This window comes from Symphalangus syndactylus, chromosome 5 (assembly GCF_028878055.3).
Source record: "Symphalangus syndactylus isolate Jambi chromosome 5, NHGRI_mSymSyn1-v2.1_pri, whole genome shotgun sequence".
NCBI classification, from domain to species: Eukaryota; Metazoa; Chordata; class Mammalia; order Primates; family Hylobatidae; genus Symphalangus; species Symphalangus syndactylus.
Window position 1 is genome coordinate 142,216,788 of NC_072427.2, and position 18,060 is coordinate 142,234,847.

Genomic DNA, 18,060 nt, shown 5'->3' on the forward strand with positions numbered 1-18,060 from the left:
CTTTGCTGAGGACCAGGCACCTGGAGACCATTGCTGCTTATGATGCTGCTCACCAGGGCCTGAGGATAAGCAGGGAGCAGCATCAGGAGAGGCCATACTCGACTCAGTGGTGGAGTGGTGGTGGTAGAATTCAGGTCTTGCTTTTGCCACTTTGAATCAAAGAAAACCTCATAGGTATTATTGTGGACCTCAGGAGGAATCTGCATCATTTATAGTCACAGCAGAACACAGAAGCCACACTCAATTTGTTTAATTTGAAGAGCGTTCAGTAAAAGGGCTGTTTACCAAGGTGTGGACAGTGCACAGAAACCACAAGAAATGGTCTGGCGTCCTGGAAGTAGTAGCAGCTGGGTGTAGCTACCACCACCTGTGGCCCTGAAGGAGGAAGGTGGGAGCAAATTCTGGAGTCTGAAAGTAGGCTGTATGGAGCCAGTCATGGGGAGAGGTTTGCTTAGCGGAAGCTGTGACCTTCAGTCAAGTGATACAACCAGCCCACAGTGAGTGGCAGAAAGGGAAGTGGGTCGGGGGAGTCGATAGCCCTGTCTTGGTCTTGTTCCCACTCATCTCCTGCTTGTGTTGTCTATTGGCAAAACCCACGTGGAAACCAGACAACTGGGAAGTTTACCATATAGTCCAAACAGGTCTGCTTCCCAGGGCTTAGTGCAGAGCAGAGTAGACAGTAGATTTTTTTTTTTGAGACAGAGTCTTGCTCTGTCACCCAGGCTGGAGTGCAGTGGTGCGATCTCGGCTCATTGGAACCTCCGCCCCCCAGGTTCAAGCAATTCTCCTGCCTCAGCCTCCTCAGTAGCTGGGACTACAGGTGCGTGCCATTACCCCCAGCTGATTTTTTGTGTTTTTAGTAGAGATGCAGTTTCACCCTGTTAGCCTGGATTGTCTCAATCTCCTGACCTCAAGTGATCTGCCTGCCGCCTCCCAAAATGCTGGGATTATGGGTGTGAGCCACCGCGCCCGGCCTGAGAGTAGATCTTAAGTGGTGAGTAGAAGACCAGAATTCACAGAATTTTAAAGCTGGAAGAGACTTCAAGAACCAGTCCATTTCTCTTATTTCACAGATCAGGAAATAGAGCCACAGGCTTGTTAGTGGCAGAACTGTAACAAGGCCTAACGATTTCCTCAGTCTGTGTGCCTCCTACCCCACTATTCTACTCATCCTGTAATTTGGGAGAAAGGAGAGAGAGGAGGAAGGGCAAGAACAACTAAAGAGTAAAGCTTCGACTTATAATAAATGCTTCGAAGAGGTGCTCAGTTACACAGGTAATGTTAGAGGGATTTTAATTAGTTCACAATTTGGTTATGCTTAGTTGTGTGGCTATGTATATTGGTGGGAATAATGATGGAAATTTATATTAGGAAATGTGTGATTGCACCTATAGTTGGCCTGATAACCAGGCAGCTGAAACAATGCAGCTTTTGCTTCCTATTGACGCTGGCCTAGCTACAGGGCTCTCTTTGAGGTATGGTCTCAAAAGCTTCTTTTAAACCTTGGCTCTGAGGTGAAGTCTGAGTCATACTTGGGTGCCATGTTCCATCAGCAGAACCAACCATCCTATAGCTCAGAGACCAAGGGAAAGAGGGCTAATTTGAGCTCACACACAGGCAACTCTCATATAAACATTGATTTACACATACAAATATACATCCAGATACATAGGCAATTACCAACTAAGAACATTGACCTAGAAATGATCCCTATATATCAAGAAGTTGGAAATGGTATCGGTGTTTATTGTATTGCCCTTCTGTTATAGTAACCCTTGAGATAGTTGTATAAAATTTGGTGGCTATTTGGTGGCTGGTAGGAGGGAGGGAGCAAGGAAGTAGGTGCTGGCTCTCCCTGGGATTAGAATTTAAGTATTGTTTACATTAGCCATGAGATTGTCACTTACAGACTTTTTAAAACAACCTATTTCTAAGGTCAGTAGAAATTGTGCTAAAGCCAGGGAAGGAGGTGGGAGGGAAGAAGCTCTTTGACTCCTTTCTAAGTAATTGGAGTCAACAGAAGCTCCTTATCTGTCTCTGAACAGAATATATTCACATTCAATGAATAAGTATCAGGTAACTGCATTGTGCTAGATGCTTTCAAGTAAATTGTTTAATATTCACAACAACTCTGTAAGGTGGGGATAATAATTCCCATTTTATAAAGAAGAAAATGAGGTCTAGGTAATTTAAGTTACTCTCTTCCTTCCCCCACCAAGATAAGTGTCAAAGCCAGGTTTCAATTCTAGCTCTTTTTGACTTCAGGTCCTTGCTTTCTTCACAAGATCATAAGGGTCTTCTAAATGATATTTTATTACTTTTGTAATTTCAATCTGCCGTTTTCACTACTATTTCCTACTTATCTGTTCGTCCTTAGCTCATTACGCTCCTGATCTCTCAGTTAGCACTGGGCATGCTCTGTCACAGCCCTCTCACATGATACTGTAATTTCCTGTTTATTTGTTTGTCATGGCCACTAGTCTAATGGCTGCTTGGAGATAGGATCCCATTCCCATTCTGTGTTGGATCCTGTCTCCTAGCACGTTCCCTGGCCCATGGAAAATGTTCAACAGCCATTTATCAAATGAATCGATCTTCACAGTGATTCTGTGAAGGCAGTAGTTATCTCACATTTTGCAGATAAAGGACTTACAGTTAGAGAGGTAAAGATCACACAGCAAATTAAGAATAAATGTTAAAAGTGAGTCCATTAACTCTAAAGCTTTGCTCTCTCCATTACAAAACAACATGATTATTATTGCATTATTGCAAAAGAGGCTTTGTGGAGGGATGCGGTGGCTTGGAATATGTCTAGGCTACAGAGCAGATTGTTTTGGGGGCTGGGGCTTGGAAATAGCCTTCTTTGACACCTACGTTTTATTTTATTTTTTACTTTTTAAATTTTTTTTGAGACAGAATCTCGCTCTATCACCAGGCTGGAGTGCAGTGGCACCATCCAGCTCACTGCAACCTCCGCCTCCTGGGTTCAAGCGATTCTCCTGCCTCAGCTTCCCGAGTAGCTGGAACTACAGGTGCTCGCCACCACGCCCGGCTAATTTTTGTATTTTTAGTAGAGACAGAGTTTCACCACGTTAGCCAGGATGGTCTCTATCTGTTGACCTCGTGATCCACCCACCTTGGCCTCTCAAAGTGCTGGGATTACTAAAGGCGTGAGCCACAGTGCCCGACCATTTTATTTTTTTCTTCAACTTTTAAGTTCTGGGGTACATGTGCAGGATGTGCAGGTTTGTTACACAGGTAAACTTATAAATGGGAGCTGAACGATGAGAACACATGGATACATGGATGGGGGAAAATACACACTGGGGCCTGTGGGGTGGGGAGGGAATGGGGGAGAGAGAGCATCAGGAAGAATAGCTAGTGGATGCTGGGCTTAATACCAAGATGATGGGTTGATCTGTGCAGCAAACTATATGGCAGATGTTTACCTATGTAACTCCTACTTTTAAATCTCCTCTAGTGCAGGCTGTTCATCTGCAGCTCAGAACACCACTGTTTTCTGGGTAGATGCCTATACGTTCGGTAGTCTGTCTCCTATTCCCTGCTGTCTGTAGTCCTTCCAGTATCTTCCTTTGACTCCTTCCCAGTTGAGATTTTCCTGCTGCCCTGCTCCTGTGCTTCTCCTTTTATCATCTGCTCATTTTCACTGCCCGTCCCCCTCTTAATAGATAGCGACAAGCCAATAATTTTTATTAACACTTGAAAATGCTATTTTGCTGTTAAACCAATACACGCAATTGCCCTAATCTGCTGCCAAATGGTAATAATCAGAATCAGGTTTCAAAAGGTTTGGATTTCAGCAGTGCCCACACCGTCCTTGGAGGCCTATAAATTAATTATAATTAAGAACTGTGTGCAGATATTAGGAGAGGAACTTTGAGCAATTTTGATGTCTGCTCTTGCAGCGTATTAAGGAAAAAGGAAAAACCCGCGAGTGTTTGCTGCTGGTGAGAGTACTGATAATCATCTACGTTTGTATTACAAATTTCTATTAAAATGCACACATGTAAAGTGATTTATAATCCTTTATTAGTTATCTGTACAAACCTTGTATCAAGAATCTGGGTGACAGTAGAAGTGATACTTCTGCTTTGTGCATACAGCAGGAAAGAACAGCTCAGATAGGAAAACCTGGCTTGAGCCACTGGAAGTGTTGTAAGGACAAGAAGGAGCCCAGGTGACAGGTCTGGTTGAACTAAGAATGAGAAGGCTCTTAACTCAGGAGAGGTTCTAGGAAAGATTTGGCAGAAATATCGCTGCCAAGAGATCCAGTATCACCTTTACTTTTGGCAGTGATGGGGCCATCTTCTCCTAGGGGTCTACAGGAGCTGGGGGTCTTAGGATGGGTATCCTTACACGCATTATGTAAGAGGACTTGATGGTTCGTCTGCTGGCTCAAAGATTTGGATAATCAAAGCCTGTATCTTCTCCCTCTCTCCCGTCTGTCCTGCTCTTCTCTGATCAAATATTTTCCAAGAAACAGCTTTAATGAAGGTTTTGATTTTCTGTTTCCATTATTTATGTGGCTGTGATATGTTGAAATCAATTTGGGGTTAATTCCCTGAAGGACTATATTTAGGTGAGTAAATACCCCAACTCCAGGACCAAGGATCCCTGTTTATTGTCATGTGGGTCACTCAATGACAAATGAATTGGGCATGTATCTAGCATGTCCAGGGAGATATTTCTGTCTCCACTGGTTTCACAGGGGGCACAGTCTCAGCCCCTGCCTCCATGCCCCAGACTCTTAGGATTTCTTACCTTGATCCTTTCTGAAGAAAGAGCAGAGCAAGGGAGCTCAAAAGCTTGAAAAGAGTAACGGATGACGGTAATAGTGTGAGAGGGAGGAAAATAACAGAACACAGAAGTGTAGGTTGCAAGTCAATTGAAATCAAAGATTGGTGCCTTTTATGTGTTATTTCTACAGACTTGGATGATATTTAGTAGTTTAGCAGTCACTAAGTGCATTTAGAGGATTGAAATTGGATTTTCAAATGCCCTGAATATATAGATGCCATTTGACAAAAATAGATATTGGTCTTCTACTTAATAGTGATATTGAAAAGTAGATGTTTGTCATCTGTGATACTCACATTTCCTACCTCAGATGGTTGATGAATGTATGTATTGCCTAAGCTAAGCATTCTGACTCAAGGTCACTTCTTTGATTCAACATTTGCCCTGCTTCTCTAGATTTAAATTTACAAAGTATAACTTAAAACTTTAATTGACTTGGAACTTACAATTCTTAAAAATATATTAATTAAAAATTATTTTGGATCTGTTCTGCAGAATTGAGTCAACCGTACTTCTTAGTTCATAGCACACTTTCGTTATAGGTTCAGATAAGGACATTGTGTTTAATAGTTCTTTGGGTACTTTTATCCTTTGTTATACATTTTAGAATAAATTTATAGCATTTCTTTTAAAATCGTACTATTATTTTGATAAGAATTGGCTTGAAATGATAGAAAATAGAGCTTAAAATACTATGATATCACATTCATGAATGTGGTATATGGTTACATTGTTTGGGTCTCCTTTCAAATCTTTTAATAAAGTTTTCAAATTTTTGCTGTAGAGATCTTGTTAAGACTTTTGTTAATTCCTACATAGATTACAGTTTTTGGATGTACCCACCAGGTAAAGGCTGATGATCTCTTGATTTCCTATTATCAAAGAGTTATTTTTTATTTGTTTTAAACACAATTTAACATTTCTATCATACATATTTCCCTTAGTCAAGTGTGTTATCTGCATTTTTGAGATATTCATGTAAATATCTCATTTAGTTCTTTAATGTGGTGAATTGTTTTGATATGTATTCTGAAGTTAAGCCATTCTTGCATTTCAGGGATAGACCACAATTGATCATGGTGATGATGATTACTATTTAAAAAATATACTGTGTTTTAGTTAGCACTATTTTTTTTTTTTTTTTTGAGTCGGAGCCTTGCTCTCTTGCCAGGCTGGAGTACACTGGCATGATCTTGGCTCACTGCAAGCTCTGACTCTGTTGTTCAAGGGATTCTCCTGCCTCAGCCTCCCAAGTAGCTGGGATTACAGGCATGCACCACCATGCCCAGCTAATTTTTTGTATTTTTAGTATTTTTAGTGATCTGCTCACTTTGGCCTCCCAAAGTGCTGGGATTACAGGTGTGAGCCACCATGCCTGGCCACTAATTTTTTTTTTCCTGTATGTCCATAAGTGGAAGGGATTTATAATAATCTTATAATTATCTGAATCTAGAATCAAGCTTTCCTTCTTTTTCTTTTTGCTCCACTTTTATGAGCAAGGCTCGTTTCTTCCTTAAAAGTTTGATATACTTAATCTATAAAACCATCTGTACCACTTTTGCTTCTTTTTATTTTGGCAGAGGTGGGGTGGGCTGGTGGGATGATTGAGTGGGGAAAGTGGAGGACTAGGGTAGGGAGTAGTTTTGTCGAATTAGGGGTGTGGGCTTTAATAACAATTTCTAAAATTTCTAAAACTTAATTCAAATGTTCTACATTCTTTTAAGCCCCTTTCCCTATTTGCCATTTTTATTATATATTACACATTAAATGGAAAAGTAACTAGTTTTCATAATCATTATTTCAGAATTTCTATTATATATGTTATTTTCTCTTTCATTCACATTTTCTCTACTTTTTTCTTGATTCATCTTGTCAGGACTTTATGTCTTTTAAAAGATCAGTTTTGTTTTTTGCTTTTCTTTGTCTTGTGTTTCATTCACTTGTTATTTTCTTGTTTATTAGGGTTGACTGTTAAGTTTTTAATGCAATAAGTGAAAACTTAGTTATAATTAATCATTTTATTTCCTTGGTTTCTTATAAATGTATTTAAAAGTGTATTTTTCTCTCTAAATGCTTTAATTGTGCTCTAGAAATTCTGACATTTAGTATTTGTATTGTTATTCTGTTGAAAGGAATTTTAGTTTCCCTTACGATTTCCTTTTTAACCTTATAGTTATTTAATCACAAGTTTTTTTTTTTTTTTTAAGATTTTGGATATGTAGTATTTTTAGTACCTTTAAAAATGTACTTTTAATTTAATCATAATATAGAAAAATGACAATTGATTTCATATTGATTTTTTTAATCTATTGGTGTATTTTTATAGATTTAATATTTTTCATGTATGTACTTAAAAAGAACATCTATTCTCTCTTCTATATGCATTTCTAGGTATCTGAACTAGTTCAAACTTATAACTCATGCTTTAAAAAAATCTTTTATGTCTTAGTTAATAAGATCTTTTGTCAGTTGGATTTGTTTGTTTCTCCCCGTGTAAATTTTAGTTGTTGCCTTATACATGAAAAGTCTATATTTTAGCCTCATATGTGTTCATAATGATTGCATCTTCCTGGTACCTATATGTTATATCACTTAATGTCCCTTTTGATGTTTTTGCCTTTGAATTTTATTTTGTCTTGATATTAAAATTTTGATAGATACTACCACTTTGACCTCCAAAAAGGTTATACTTGTTTATACTTCTCTTGACTTCCATTGTAGGAGAATTATTGTTTCCCCACTCTCTAATGTGACACCTTTTAAGCCTATGTCTCCTAACTTTCTGTCTTTATTTGGTAGCTTGGGAAAGTGGACCTGATACATAGTTCTGGCATTTTAATCTTAGCTTCACTCACTGCCTGTCATATTCCAGTCATAGTCTCCTTAATTGAATCACTCTAAATAACGTCCTGACTGCATTAAGGGATGGTGCTTGGAATATTTTTGACTTAATTATTGATTAAGTCACATTTTATCCTTCCAGTTGGGGTTGCCCCAGGACTCAGTTTTCTAAGGATAGGGTTGGCCTGGCTTCTCACCCAGATGTGTCTTCCCTTTGAGCCTGCTCTGAGCAAAGTGTAGACTGTTTCCCGCTATAGTTACCCTGTACCAGTTACCAGCATGAAGATAAGCTCCTGTGGCCTTTTGTTTACTATGGATCTTGGGATCACTTAGCCCAAGCTTAAAGGAGGCAAAGAGCCAAATGAGTGAACAGTCAGCTCTCTAATCCTGCTGCTTTGTTGCTAGTCCTGCTGGTACACCCTAGTTTCTGAATTCATGGCATGATTTCGATATGCTGAGCTCCACTGATTCCCAATACTGGCCCTGGCCTGAGTGACTCTTGAATTCATCTACATGACTAGTAAGCTGTCAGTGGAGGTTGCTGCTACCCCGAGGCCATTATGGGACATCTTCTTCAGGGAGTTATATCGCTCAGGGAACTAACATCTTTTGCCCCATGTGAGGTTCCTCTTAACATTCCTTTCAGCCTCTGTCTGCCGTTCTTTCACCCTCACCTCCCACACACTCACTTTGTGCTATCATAAATAGCTAGGCTCCTTGAACAGCTTCTATAGAAGCTTAAACGTAATATCTTTTGCATCTGTAGAGTATTTTAGATTCTTCAAAGCACTTCCATATACATATTTTCATTTGATCTTCACAAAAATCTTTCAGGTATGTAGGTTAGGTATATTATCCTGGTTTCACCGATGATAGCATAGAGATGGTAATTAGGTGACTCGCCCATCCTCAGGCACTGTGTTAACGCAGAACTGGTATTAAAACACCAGTTGGTTTTAGTTGGGGATTTCATTCATTCACTCATTCATTCACTCAACACTCATATTATACTGAGAGGCCCCAGAAGGGAAAGAGCAAGGGCTTTGTAACCAGACAAACTTGGGTTTGAAAATTGATGCCATCCCTTAATAGCTGTGTAATCTTGGTCATGTACTTAACCCTCAGTTTTCTCATTTGTAATAAAGGGAAAGTATGACTTACAATATTTTTGTGAGTATCTAATAATGCATGAAAATTACCTGGCAATAATAATATCTGGCACCTGGCAGGTTGAACTATTATAGGTCAAAAATAGTCAAATATTAACAATTTTATGTGGTTCAACCTAATGGTAGAAACTCAATATTGGCCACCATTTATTGAGTCCTTCCTTATTGCATATGAGGCACTGTTAGAGCTCAAGAATATGAATAAAAGTGAGGAAACATTTTCTTTATGGGTCTATGTCTGTATCTTCTGCTAGACCATGGTCCTGAAGGATAGAATCTGTATCTGTTGCATCCTCACCACCAAAAAAAAAGAAAAAAGTTCACTAGGTTATAAGTGCTCAATAAATAGTTACTGAATTAAAAAAGTCCCTGCTCACAAGGAGGTTATCAACTAGTTAAAGTAGGTGGACACATCATCATATATTGATAATAAAAGTTTATGTGTATTTAGATAGATACATGCAGGCTATGGTGAGAGCCCAAAGGAAGCAATGCTGAATTCTACAGAGGGAGCAAGACTTCCTAGAGCAGGTGCATCAAGACTTATTATGGTGTCTGTGAAGAAGGGAGCAAAGCCACTCTGCTTATCTTGGACTACATGCTTTCTCTCAATGAATCCCCTTTTAATGTTGGAAATTGAGTTTGTATTCAAAGTAGCCTCTTTGTCTCACAGCCCCTCTGCTACTGTTATCTCCCATAATGTATTGCTTTGTAAAGTGCTTTGCTGTATCCTGAGTATAAATGAGATGCCCTGTAAAACCAGATGCTATTCTTTGGGTGTCACAACTAGCCACTGCATAGCCAAATATAATATATTGTGTGAGACAAGATAGAGGAACACAAGAGATATTTTAGAGAGAGCAAATAAAACATCAAAGTGGGAGAGTGGAGTGCATTAAAGGTAATAAACTGTCACGGCAGAGTGGGCCACTTTTAAATGTGAAGGAAACTAATTTAGTGACTTGTAACTGTAGGATTAGAATACCATTGGAATGAAGTTAGCTTATAGTTTTGCAAAACGGTAAATCTTTTGGCTTTCCTTGAGAACCAGTCATTGGAATTGAACTGTGTGTGTGTGTGTGTGTGTGTAGCTTGTCCACAGCTTTGTGGTGCTAAACCCTTCTGTCTTCCTCTGAATATCAGTACTACTCAATTGCCTATCTAGTGTTTCTTTCCTTTGAGTTCTGAGAGGAGGAATTCAGGCCCTGGTTCTCCTGCTAAATTGTGTACAGCCCATCAGCAAAGGTTTCCAGGGATCGTGGAGTCATTCCCTCTTTTCACAGAGACACTGAGATCAGAAAACTGTCAGGAGTAAACTTTGCTCAGGCATGAACCACTGAGCTACTCATCTTATTTGCGAGAGAGAGACAAGGCAATCAATACAGGTCTCCTTCTTGGCAGTGTTGAAGGATGACTATACCATTAAAAGTTCCAAAATGTTTTCTGCCAAGAACTGGATTGGATTTTGTGCTTCTTCAGCCGCAAAATGTCCCAGCATCTTGCTCCCAAATCATTAATGCCCTTTGCAGTCAAGACTGACTGCTTAGCTCGAACACTTCCTTATCTTTCTTTATTCAATACCGTCATGATTTTTTAAATTAGCTAATCTCTCAACAGTTTTAGATTTTTAATCTCTCACCTTTTTTTTTTTGAAACAAGCAGGAGATCTGAAGCAGCATTTTCATCCTTGATTGCATGCTCTGTCTCTCTTTGTAGAAGAATGAGTATCTGGTTTTGGTTCTGGGTGCAGTTTGTAGAGTATTGCCTTGGAGTATTAAAATGCTGTGTTTATGTATTGGCATGCTGGTGTTATAATGCCATTGACCTTGGATAATTACATAACTGTGTTGAGCTTCTGTTTTTCTATTTGAGAAATGGGAATAAAATGTCTAATTTATAGGGTGTCCATGAAGATCAGAGAGATTATATATGAGGAAATGCCTAACACAGTGTGCAGCATATAAAAGATGTGCAATAAATGATTCTTTTAAATTTTTTATGGATTCAGGCAGTACATGTATGCTTTTGTTATATGGACATAGTGTATAGTGGTGAAATATGGGCTTTTTAATGTAGCCATCACCTGAATAGTGAACACTGATTACTTAAAATAAAGCAACATAAGCAGAACTAGTTATATTAAAATAAGAGGAGCTCTTGGAGAATAATGAGAAGCATAGAGAGAGATGGCCAAGGCTTATATTCTATAGAGCATTATGTCCTTAGTTTGGTGCATAGAGTAAGATTTAGGGTCATATGTGGAAGTAAAAAGGAAGGAGTTCTTTGTAGGTAAAAAAAAGGTGGCAAATTATATGAAAATACGGTATCAGTCATTTTAGGGAAGTCACGACTATAAGATGGCATCAGGAAAAAAAAGGAACATTTTTCAAATGTGGCTCTAACATTACTTCAGCTGCTAATGGTATTTGTTTAAATTTCTGTATTTTGGTGCACAAATAGATTGGAGTAATATGTGTTCCTTATAATAATTGGTTATATGAGAGGCAGTTCCACGTAGTGTAATAGAACACATATTGGAATACAAAAGTCAGAAGATCTGGGTTCAGGTTTGTTTCACTTAATTGATTGGTTCATGGTCTTAGAACACTTAGCTTCTCTGAGCCTTGGTGTCAATGTTTATAAAAATGGGGATGATAATGTTTTTCTTATTTTATTCCCTACTGGGTCATTGTAAGGATCAATTGAGGCAATGTTTTAAAAATACTAGTCATGTATCAGTTGTTCTTGTAATTTAATATTTAGAGCCAGATACTAACAAGGTTACTAAAGAATTTTCTGGCTGTTGTCCTCATGGAGGCAAACATAAGGTGAAGGCAGCAAGAATGCAGGGCTTGTGTACTTATAGCCCCCCACATCCAGTTTATCCAGCCCATGTTCTGTTGCTCATCTCTGCTGAGCACGTTTTTCTGCTCACTTTATCTGGCCTTGCTTTCCCTCAGCCCAAGAACAGTACAAGGGTGGGCTGTAACAGGAGGGCCAGGAGATTTGTGAATGCGTACTCGCATGGCTACCTGGACCACTCACAACCCCTTTTCCTCCTTTGTCTCTGCCTGTAGCTGCCAATGACTATAGCAATAGCACCTTTTATTGCCTTGCTCAATGATTTCTGAGGCTTTTGAAAGTTTCATTTTCTCTCATTCTGCAGAACAAATACCAGAGATAAGAGAGTAGGCTGGTAGATGGAGTTGGGTTTGGTGCTCAATGCAAGGAGATAAGGTCCTCGAATTGCAGTATCTAGCCTCTTCTAAGACAGGTTACGTGGTGTGGGTCCTATTTTAACATGCTCCTTCTTTGTGTTTGCAGGGAGTCGACGAGTTGAAGATGAAGCCCAGAGCGGAGTGCTGTTCTCCCAAGTTCTGGTTGGTGTTGGCCGTCCTGGCCGTGTCAGGCAGCAGAGCTCGTTCTCAGAAGAGCCCTCCCAGCATTGGCATTGCTGTCATCCTCGTGGGCACTTCCGACGAGGTGGCCATCAAGGATGCCCACGAGAAAGATGATTTCCACCATCTCTCTGTGGTGCCCCGGGTGGAACTGGTAGCCATGAATGAGACCGACCCAAAGAGCATCATCACCCGCATCTGTGATCTCATGTCTGACCGGAAGATCCAGGGCGTGGTGTTTGCTGATGACACAGACCAGGAAGCCATCGCCCAGATCCTCGATTTCATTTCAGCACAGACTCTCACCCCCATCCTGGGCATCCACGGGGGCTCCTCTATGATAATGGCAGATAAGGTAAAAAGGGGCGGCAGGGAGAAGGGCCTGAGGGTTTGTACTGAGGACTAAACCATGCATTTGTTTTCCTGTAAAACTTGGTTGTTAATGATGGAAGGTAACCAGATTGCATTGACAGCGTGGGTAGGCCAGCAATTAATCCTTTTTTTTTTTGTTTTGTTTTCTCTTTGAGACAGAGTTTTGCTCTTGTCAGCCAGGCTGGAGTGCAATGATGCCATCTCGGCTCACTGCAACCTCCGCCTCCCACGTTCAAGTGATTCTCCTACCTCAGCCTCCCGAGTAGCTGGGATTACAGGCGCCTGCCACCATGCCCAGCTAATTTTTGTATTTTTAGTAGAGACAGGGCTTCAGCATGTTGACCAGGTTGGTCTCAAACTCCTTACCTCAGGTGATCCACCTGCCTCAGCCTCCCAAAGCACTGGGATTACAGGCGTGAGCCACCGTGTATGCTCAGCAATCTTTTAAAGGTGAAAGTGAGGGAAAGGTGCTGGTATCTAGAAACTCCTATAGTTTTGAAAAAGTTTTTGTGTCCACTTGTTTGTAAATGGATTCACTGAAATGACTAAGGGATGTTGACGCTTGTAGCTCTGGGATACCTTTTCTTCAAATGGGTATATGAAAGGCATACTCTGTTATTCTTTGGCAATACATGTTCTCCCCCATACTGTTTTCAAGACTATAAAAAGAAAAATCCCTCAAGGCAGGTGATTTCTCTCCTTGAAGATACAAATGTCATAGGGAAATAATTCTTGCCAAGGTATTAACGCTCATCACACACATTGATCTGCACATCCAAATGGATTTTAATCCATGGAACCTGTAGCAACACATTTTCCGCATGCTTAGATTTGAAGGCAATTGGGTGCACATTAAAATCACCTGAAGAGCTTTCAACACTGCCGATGCCTGAGTCCCACCCCTCGGGATTCTGATTATTGGCCTGGGCTTCGGGAGTCTTAAAAGCTCCCCAGGTGATTCTAGTGTGCAGTTAAGATTGACAACCACTGCTTTAAATCTCCAACAAATCCTAGCCTCTCCTGCATTAATGTTAGGTTAATTGTCATATGACTAATTGCCACTTGACACTGGGGCTTATTTCCTAACTGCAGAAAAAAGCGTTTTATTCTGCTTTGGGTTGTTTTGTTTTTACATACTATCAGTTACTCAGTTATTTTCCTTGCTTTGCTGATTATTGTTCATTGCTTAGATATAGCACTTAGTACATATGCACTGCCCTTTGCAGCCAGCCATTCACGTCTTAGAATAGTTAGTTTCACCACAAGTGCTATGTTTATCATTTCTCATCACTTTGGATTTCTACTATTGTCATTGTCATCTTATACTTTTTATCACCACATTCAAACCTGCCTTTAGTTTTGTACTTAAAAGACATGCTTTCGGGTTAATAATGTTTGTAAACACCTTAAAACCTAGCAGAGACACCACAAGCATGCTGCCTGGCTAGTTGAGAACCTCCGCAGTGGAGCAGCTGAGCCGAGACTAAAAGAACCTTGCATGACCGCTACCGCCACCTGTCGGCAGCAGGCAGAGATGACTAGCTTCTGCTTCAGAGCTTCCCTTCAGTCTAGGAAAGGTCAAGTTGAAGGTGTTAAGACATTGCAGTATCATATGAGAAACATATTCTTCCATTTACGTGGGTGCAGGTACAGATGTTAGAAAATAGGCACTAGCACAAATAGCCCATGCTAAGGGAAGTGGGAAAAATAAGCAAAATGGAAAATATAGAGTGCCGTGGCAGAACCCATTGAGTTGTGCTTCAGGTAGATTTTTTTTTTTTTTCAAACATGATTGTCCTTAGCAAATTATATTTTATTCTAACAGTGGCAATTTGAGGGCACAATTTTGCTTTGAAAGAATTCTGATATGGTTAAGAGCGAATTTTAAAATTACCATGAATAAGTACATACTTAACTTTGAGAGCACAACAGGTAAAAATGATTTTTTTTCTCACGTGGGCTATTGTACAACCTATATTATTTCTCCCTGTTAGAAAAGGTTATGCCTAAACTAGCTGATTGCTTCTCTCTGGTACCTTTTACAAATCCACAACATCATTATACAAATATGAGGTAAGATGCAGAGCATGCAGAGAGACTGAACTCTTTTTTTCACTGATGTATCTTAGGGGCTTTGAGAGTGTTCCCCATATGCTAGGCGCTTAGTGCTGTGTACGCACTATCTTATTTAATACTCTTAACTACTTAGCGACCTAAGTGGTATTGTTTAATCTTTATCTTACAGATGGGGAAACTGAGGCTCAGAGAGGTTAAATAAGATATCCAAAATGCCATAGCTGTTAAGTGGAAGCCAGGATTTTAACATTGGTTGCTGGCTTCAAAGGCTATGTACTCTCTTGCCTCTCAAGAAAATGACTGGTTAAGGTCTCATATATCTTACTACCCTTCACTTTCTCCCTTGTTAGATGGCATTGTGGGGGATGTCATCTGACTGAAAGTGATCTATTACATGATTTATAATCAGGCAATACTGGAGTCTAACTACAAGAGAACATAACAAGGGTATGAAATGGTGGGGCACTTAAGTGTAGCACAATTCCATAGAGGACCCACTGGCTATTGCCTTCCAGGAGTAAATAGCAGAACCGACACCAGTAAAGTGAATTCTTCTACGTCGCTGTAATGAGACCTCCTCTCATCACTTTCCCCTTGCTCCTGCCTTCATTGCTACCACACCCAAATATTCCATCATGTCCTTCTCTCCGCCAAATAAGGAGGTGGGCAATGACTTTTAGATGCTTTTCTAAAATAGCGTAAATATCTGACTTTTGACCTGGAAAGAATGGTTTCTAAAAGGTAAGCAGCAAGAGGGAAAAGAAGACAGAAAAAGATCCAATAATGGAGATCCTGGAAAGTTGGAGGCTCAGCCCCAGGGGCTCGATGCTGAATGGGTGGTGGCAGGAGCTACCTGGAGAGAGAGTGCCAGCAGCAAACTTCCCGGAGAGAGAGTGCCAGCAGCAAATTTCCCAGTAGCCATGCAGAGGAATGTCTGGGGGCTTAACGGATTTGCATAAAGGCAAATAAAAGGAGTCCCCAAATCTCAGAGAAAAAAGCCTTTGGGACAAGTTTCAAAAATAAAACACCTCAAAACTAAGGCCAGGCCAGGCGTTTTTTGTTTTTTTGTTTTTGGTTAATAGAAGTTTAAGTACCATGACCATATTTTACAAACATAGAATGGGGACACACAGTTGGACAACTATTAATAACAGGGGAATAGGACAAAACATTTGAAAGTGGAACTGATGCAGAAAATCTAAGACATGTAGCTTGGCCACACTGAAGGCTCATAGTAATCGTCTGAAGGATGATCAATAAGCCTTCTATTTTGTTCTCCCCTTCTCGGAGACAGGTAATTGTCAGTCTGTTTTAACTTAAGTTTTTGTTGTTAGTTTATTTCCAATAAAACCCACTTAGTAAGTGCTCTTGTGGACAATTGCATTACAGGGATAAAGTTTGTATTCAAGAAGTTTTTGATGCTGGAGGGACAGCATTGTTCTGAAGACTTTTGACAACAGCACAGACACAGTTCAGCAGTTCAGCACCTGGTCAAATAGCCTGTGCTCACTTTTTTGCATATGCTAATTAATCAGTAAGAACATTAATTAGCACTCTGCTTTCCCAAAGAGGAAATGAGCTTTATATTATGGTGGAAAGAAGCATGGAGGCTAGCTGAGTAGGGCTAATAAAAAACCAGAATTTAGAGTCCAAGCTGGATTCAGGCATCACTTCGTAAATGTTGGAATCAGGACAAGTCACCAATCCCTGACTCTCAATGTTGGTTTCCTTGCCTGTATAATGGAGATAATAATATGTTGATTACAGGGTTGTTGAGGATTAAATGAGGTGATATATGGCAAGTGCTTCACTAAAGTGTCCAGCCTAACATTCAGCAGGTGAGGCTGGAGGCTATGTGGAGCAGTTTGGAGGGAGTGAGAGTGTATCATGATGCAGGAAAAGAATGGGAATGGAAAAGCAGCATGGACAATTGTAGAAAAAACTAAATTGGAGACCACCCAAGAAGGGCGTATGGTTGAAAGGTGAAAATCCGGGGGAAGGCTCTGAAGTGTGAGGTGGGAGTCTTGGTCTCACCCCACCAGGGAAGCTGAGGCTCACAAGTAGTGTGGAAGCCTGCTGCAGCCACACAGGGCATGGTCCCTTAAAGAAAATCTCTAACCTGGGAAGAACTGCTAGGTGCTTGTAACAGAAGACTGTTTAGAATAGTAATGGAGAATGTTTAAAAATGTATGAGGTGCTTTTTGGCAGTTCCCCACCTGAGTATAAAGAGCCTATTTTATTTTGCCTTGTTATAATTGCTTTTATTCTCCCTGAGATCCTGGATTTAAGATGCCCATCTGAAACCAAATAATGAACTGAAGCTAGATGTATTTCCATTTCTTTCTAGGAGGTTTTTCTACTGATTGTCTGAAATCTTCCCTGGGTTTTCAGATTTTAGCTTAGAAAGGTTAAGTAACTAATCCAGGATATCACAGCACATTATTAGCAATGGGACTAGAATTCAAATATCAAGAATACCTATTTTGAAACCTACGCTTTCTATTATACAATTCTGCATCATAAGACACTGAACTAAGAATTACACATCCCTGAGTTTTAGTCTCCACTCTGATGAGCTTTGAAAATGTGGGCAAACACATTACTTATACTACATGATACTCAGTTTATAGTTTATGAGATATAAATTTTGTGTTCTGCCCTATACATCTTACATTTTGAAGATAAAATGAAATAAAATATGTGGAAGATTTTAGAGCCGTACCGTGGCAAACAGACACTTTAGGTGAGGGAAATAAGGAGTAGTGATAGGGAATGACAGAGTCAATGACAACTGTTTTGTCCTTGGCATTAGGACTAATGAAAATGGCTTGGGCAGAAGGTAGGAAGGAAAACAGAAAGAAGTTACAGTAGGAGCAGGCAAAAGGATTCAACATCCAACTTCTAATGCTCCAAGAATGGGGAAGAAAAGGGTATGCTGAGTAAAGGATCAGGATCTGGAAATAGACGTGTTGATCAGGGTGTAGCATGGTAGCTAAAACGTGCATCACATTCTGGATCTTATTCTTCCTTAGATGACATGCAAAAATATTCTTACTGTGGAGTCTATTGCTATGATTCTTTCCTTTCTAAATTGCTTCTTTGGGGGCCAGGCATGGTGGCTCATGCCTGCAATCCCAGCACTTTGGAGGCTGAGGCAGGCAGATCACCCTAAGTAAGGAGTTTGAGACCAGCCTGGCCAACATGGTGAAACCCCGTGTCTACTAAAAATACAAAAATTGGGTGTGGTGTCACACACCTGTAATCACAGCTACTTGGGAGGTTGACGTAGGAGAATTGCTTGAACCTGGGAGATGGAGGTTGCAGTGAGCCGAGATTGCACCACTGCACTCCAGCCTGAGTGACAGAGCGAGACTCTGTCTCAAAAA

General features: G+C 40.2%; 1 protein-coding gene across 4 annotated transcripts in view; it reads left to right on the forward strand.

The window, feature by feature from the left end:
• GRIN2B (glutamate ionotropic receptor NMDA type subunit 2B) overlaps window positions 1-18,060 on the forward strand; it is a 418,101-nt gene that overhangs the window by 103,630 nt on the left and 296,411 nt on the right. For all 4 annotated transcript variants that reach the window (XM_055280574.2, XM_063639629.1, XM_055280575.2 and 1 more), the window contains one exon: window positions 12,153-12,581. In XM_055280574.2, the coding sequence (XP_055136549.1) occupies window positions 12,171-12,581 (411 nt within the window). In that variant the 5' untranslated portion in view covers window positions 12,153-12,170. The remainder of the gene's footprint in view (window positions 1-12,152; window positions 12,582-18,060) is intronic.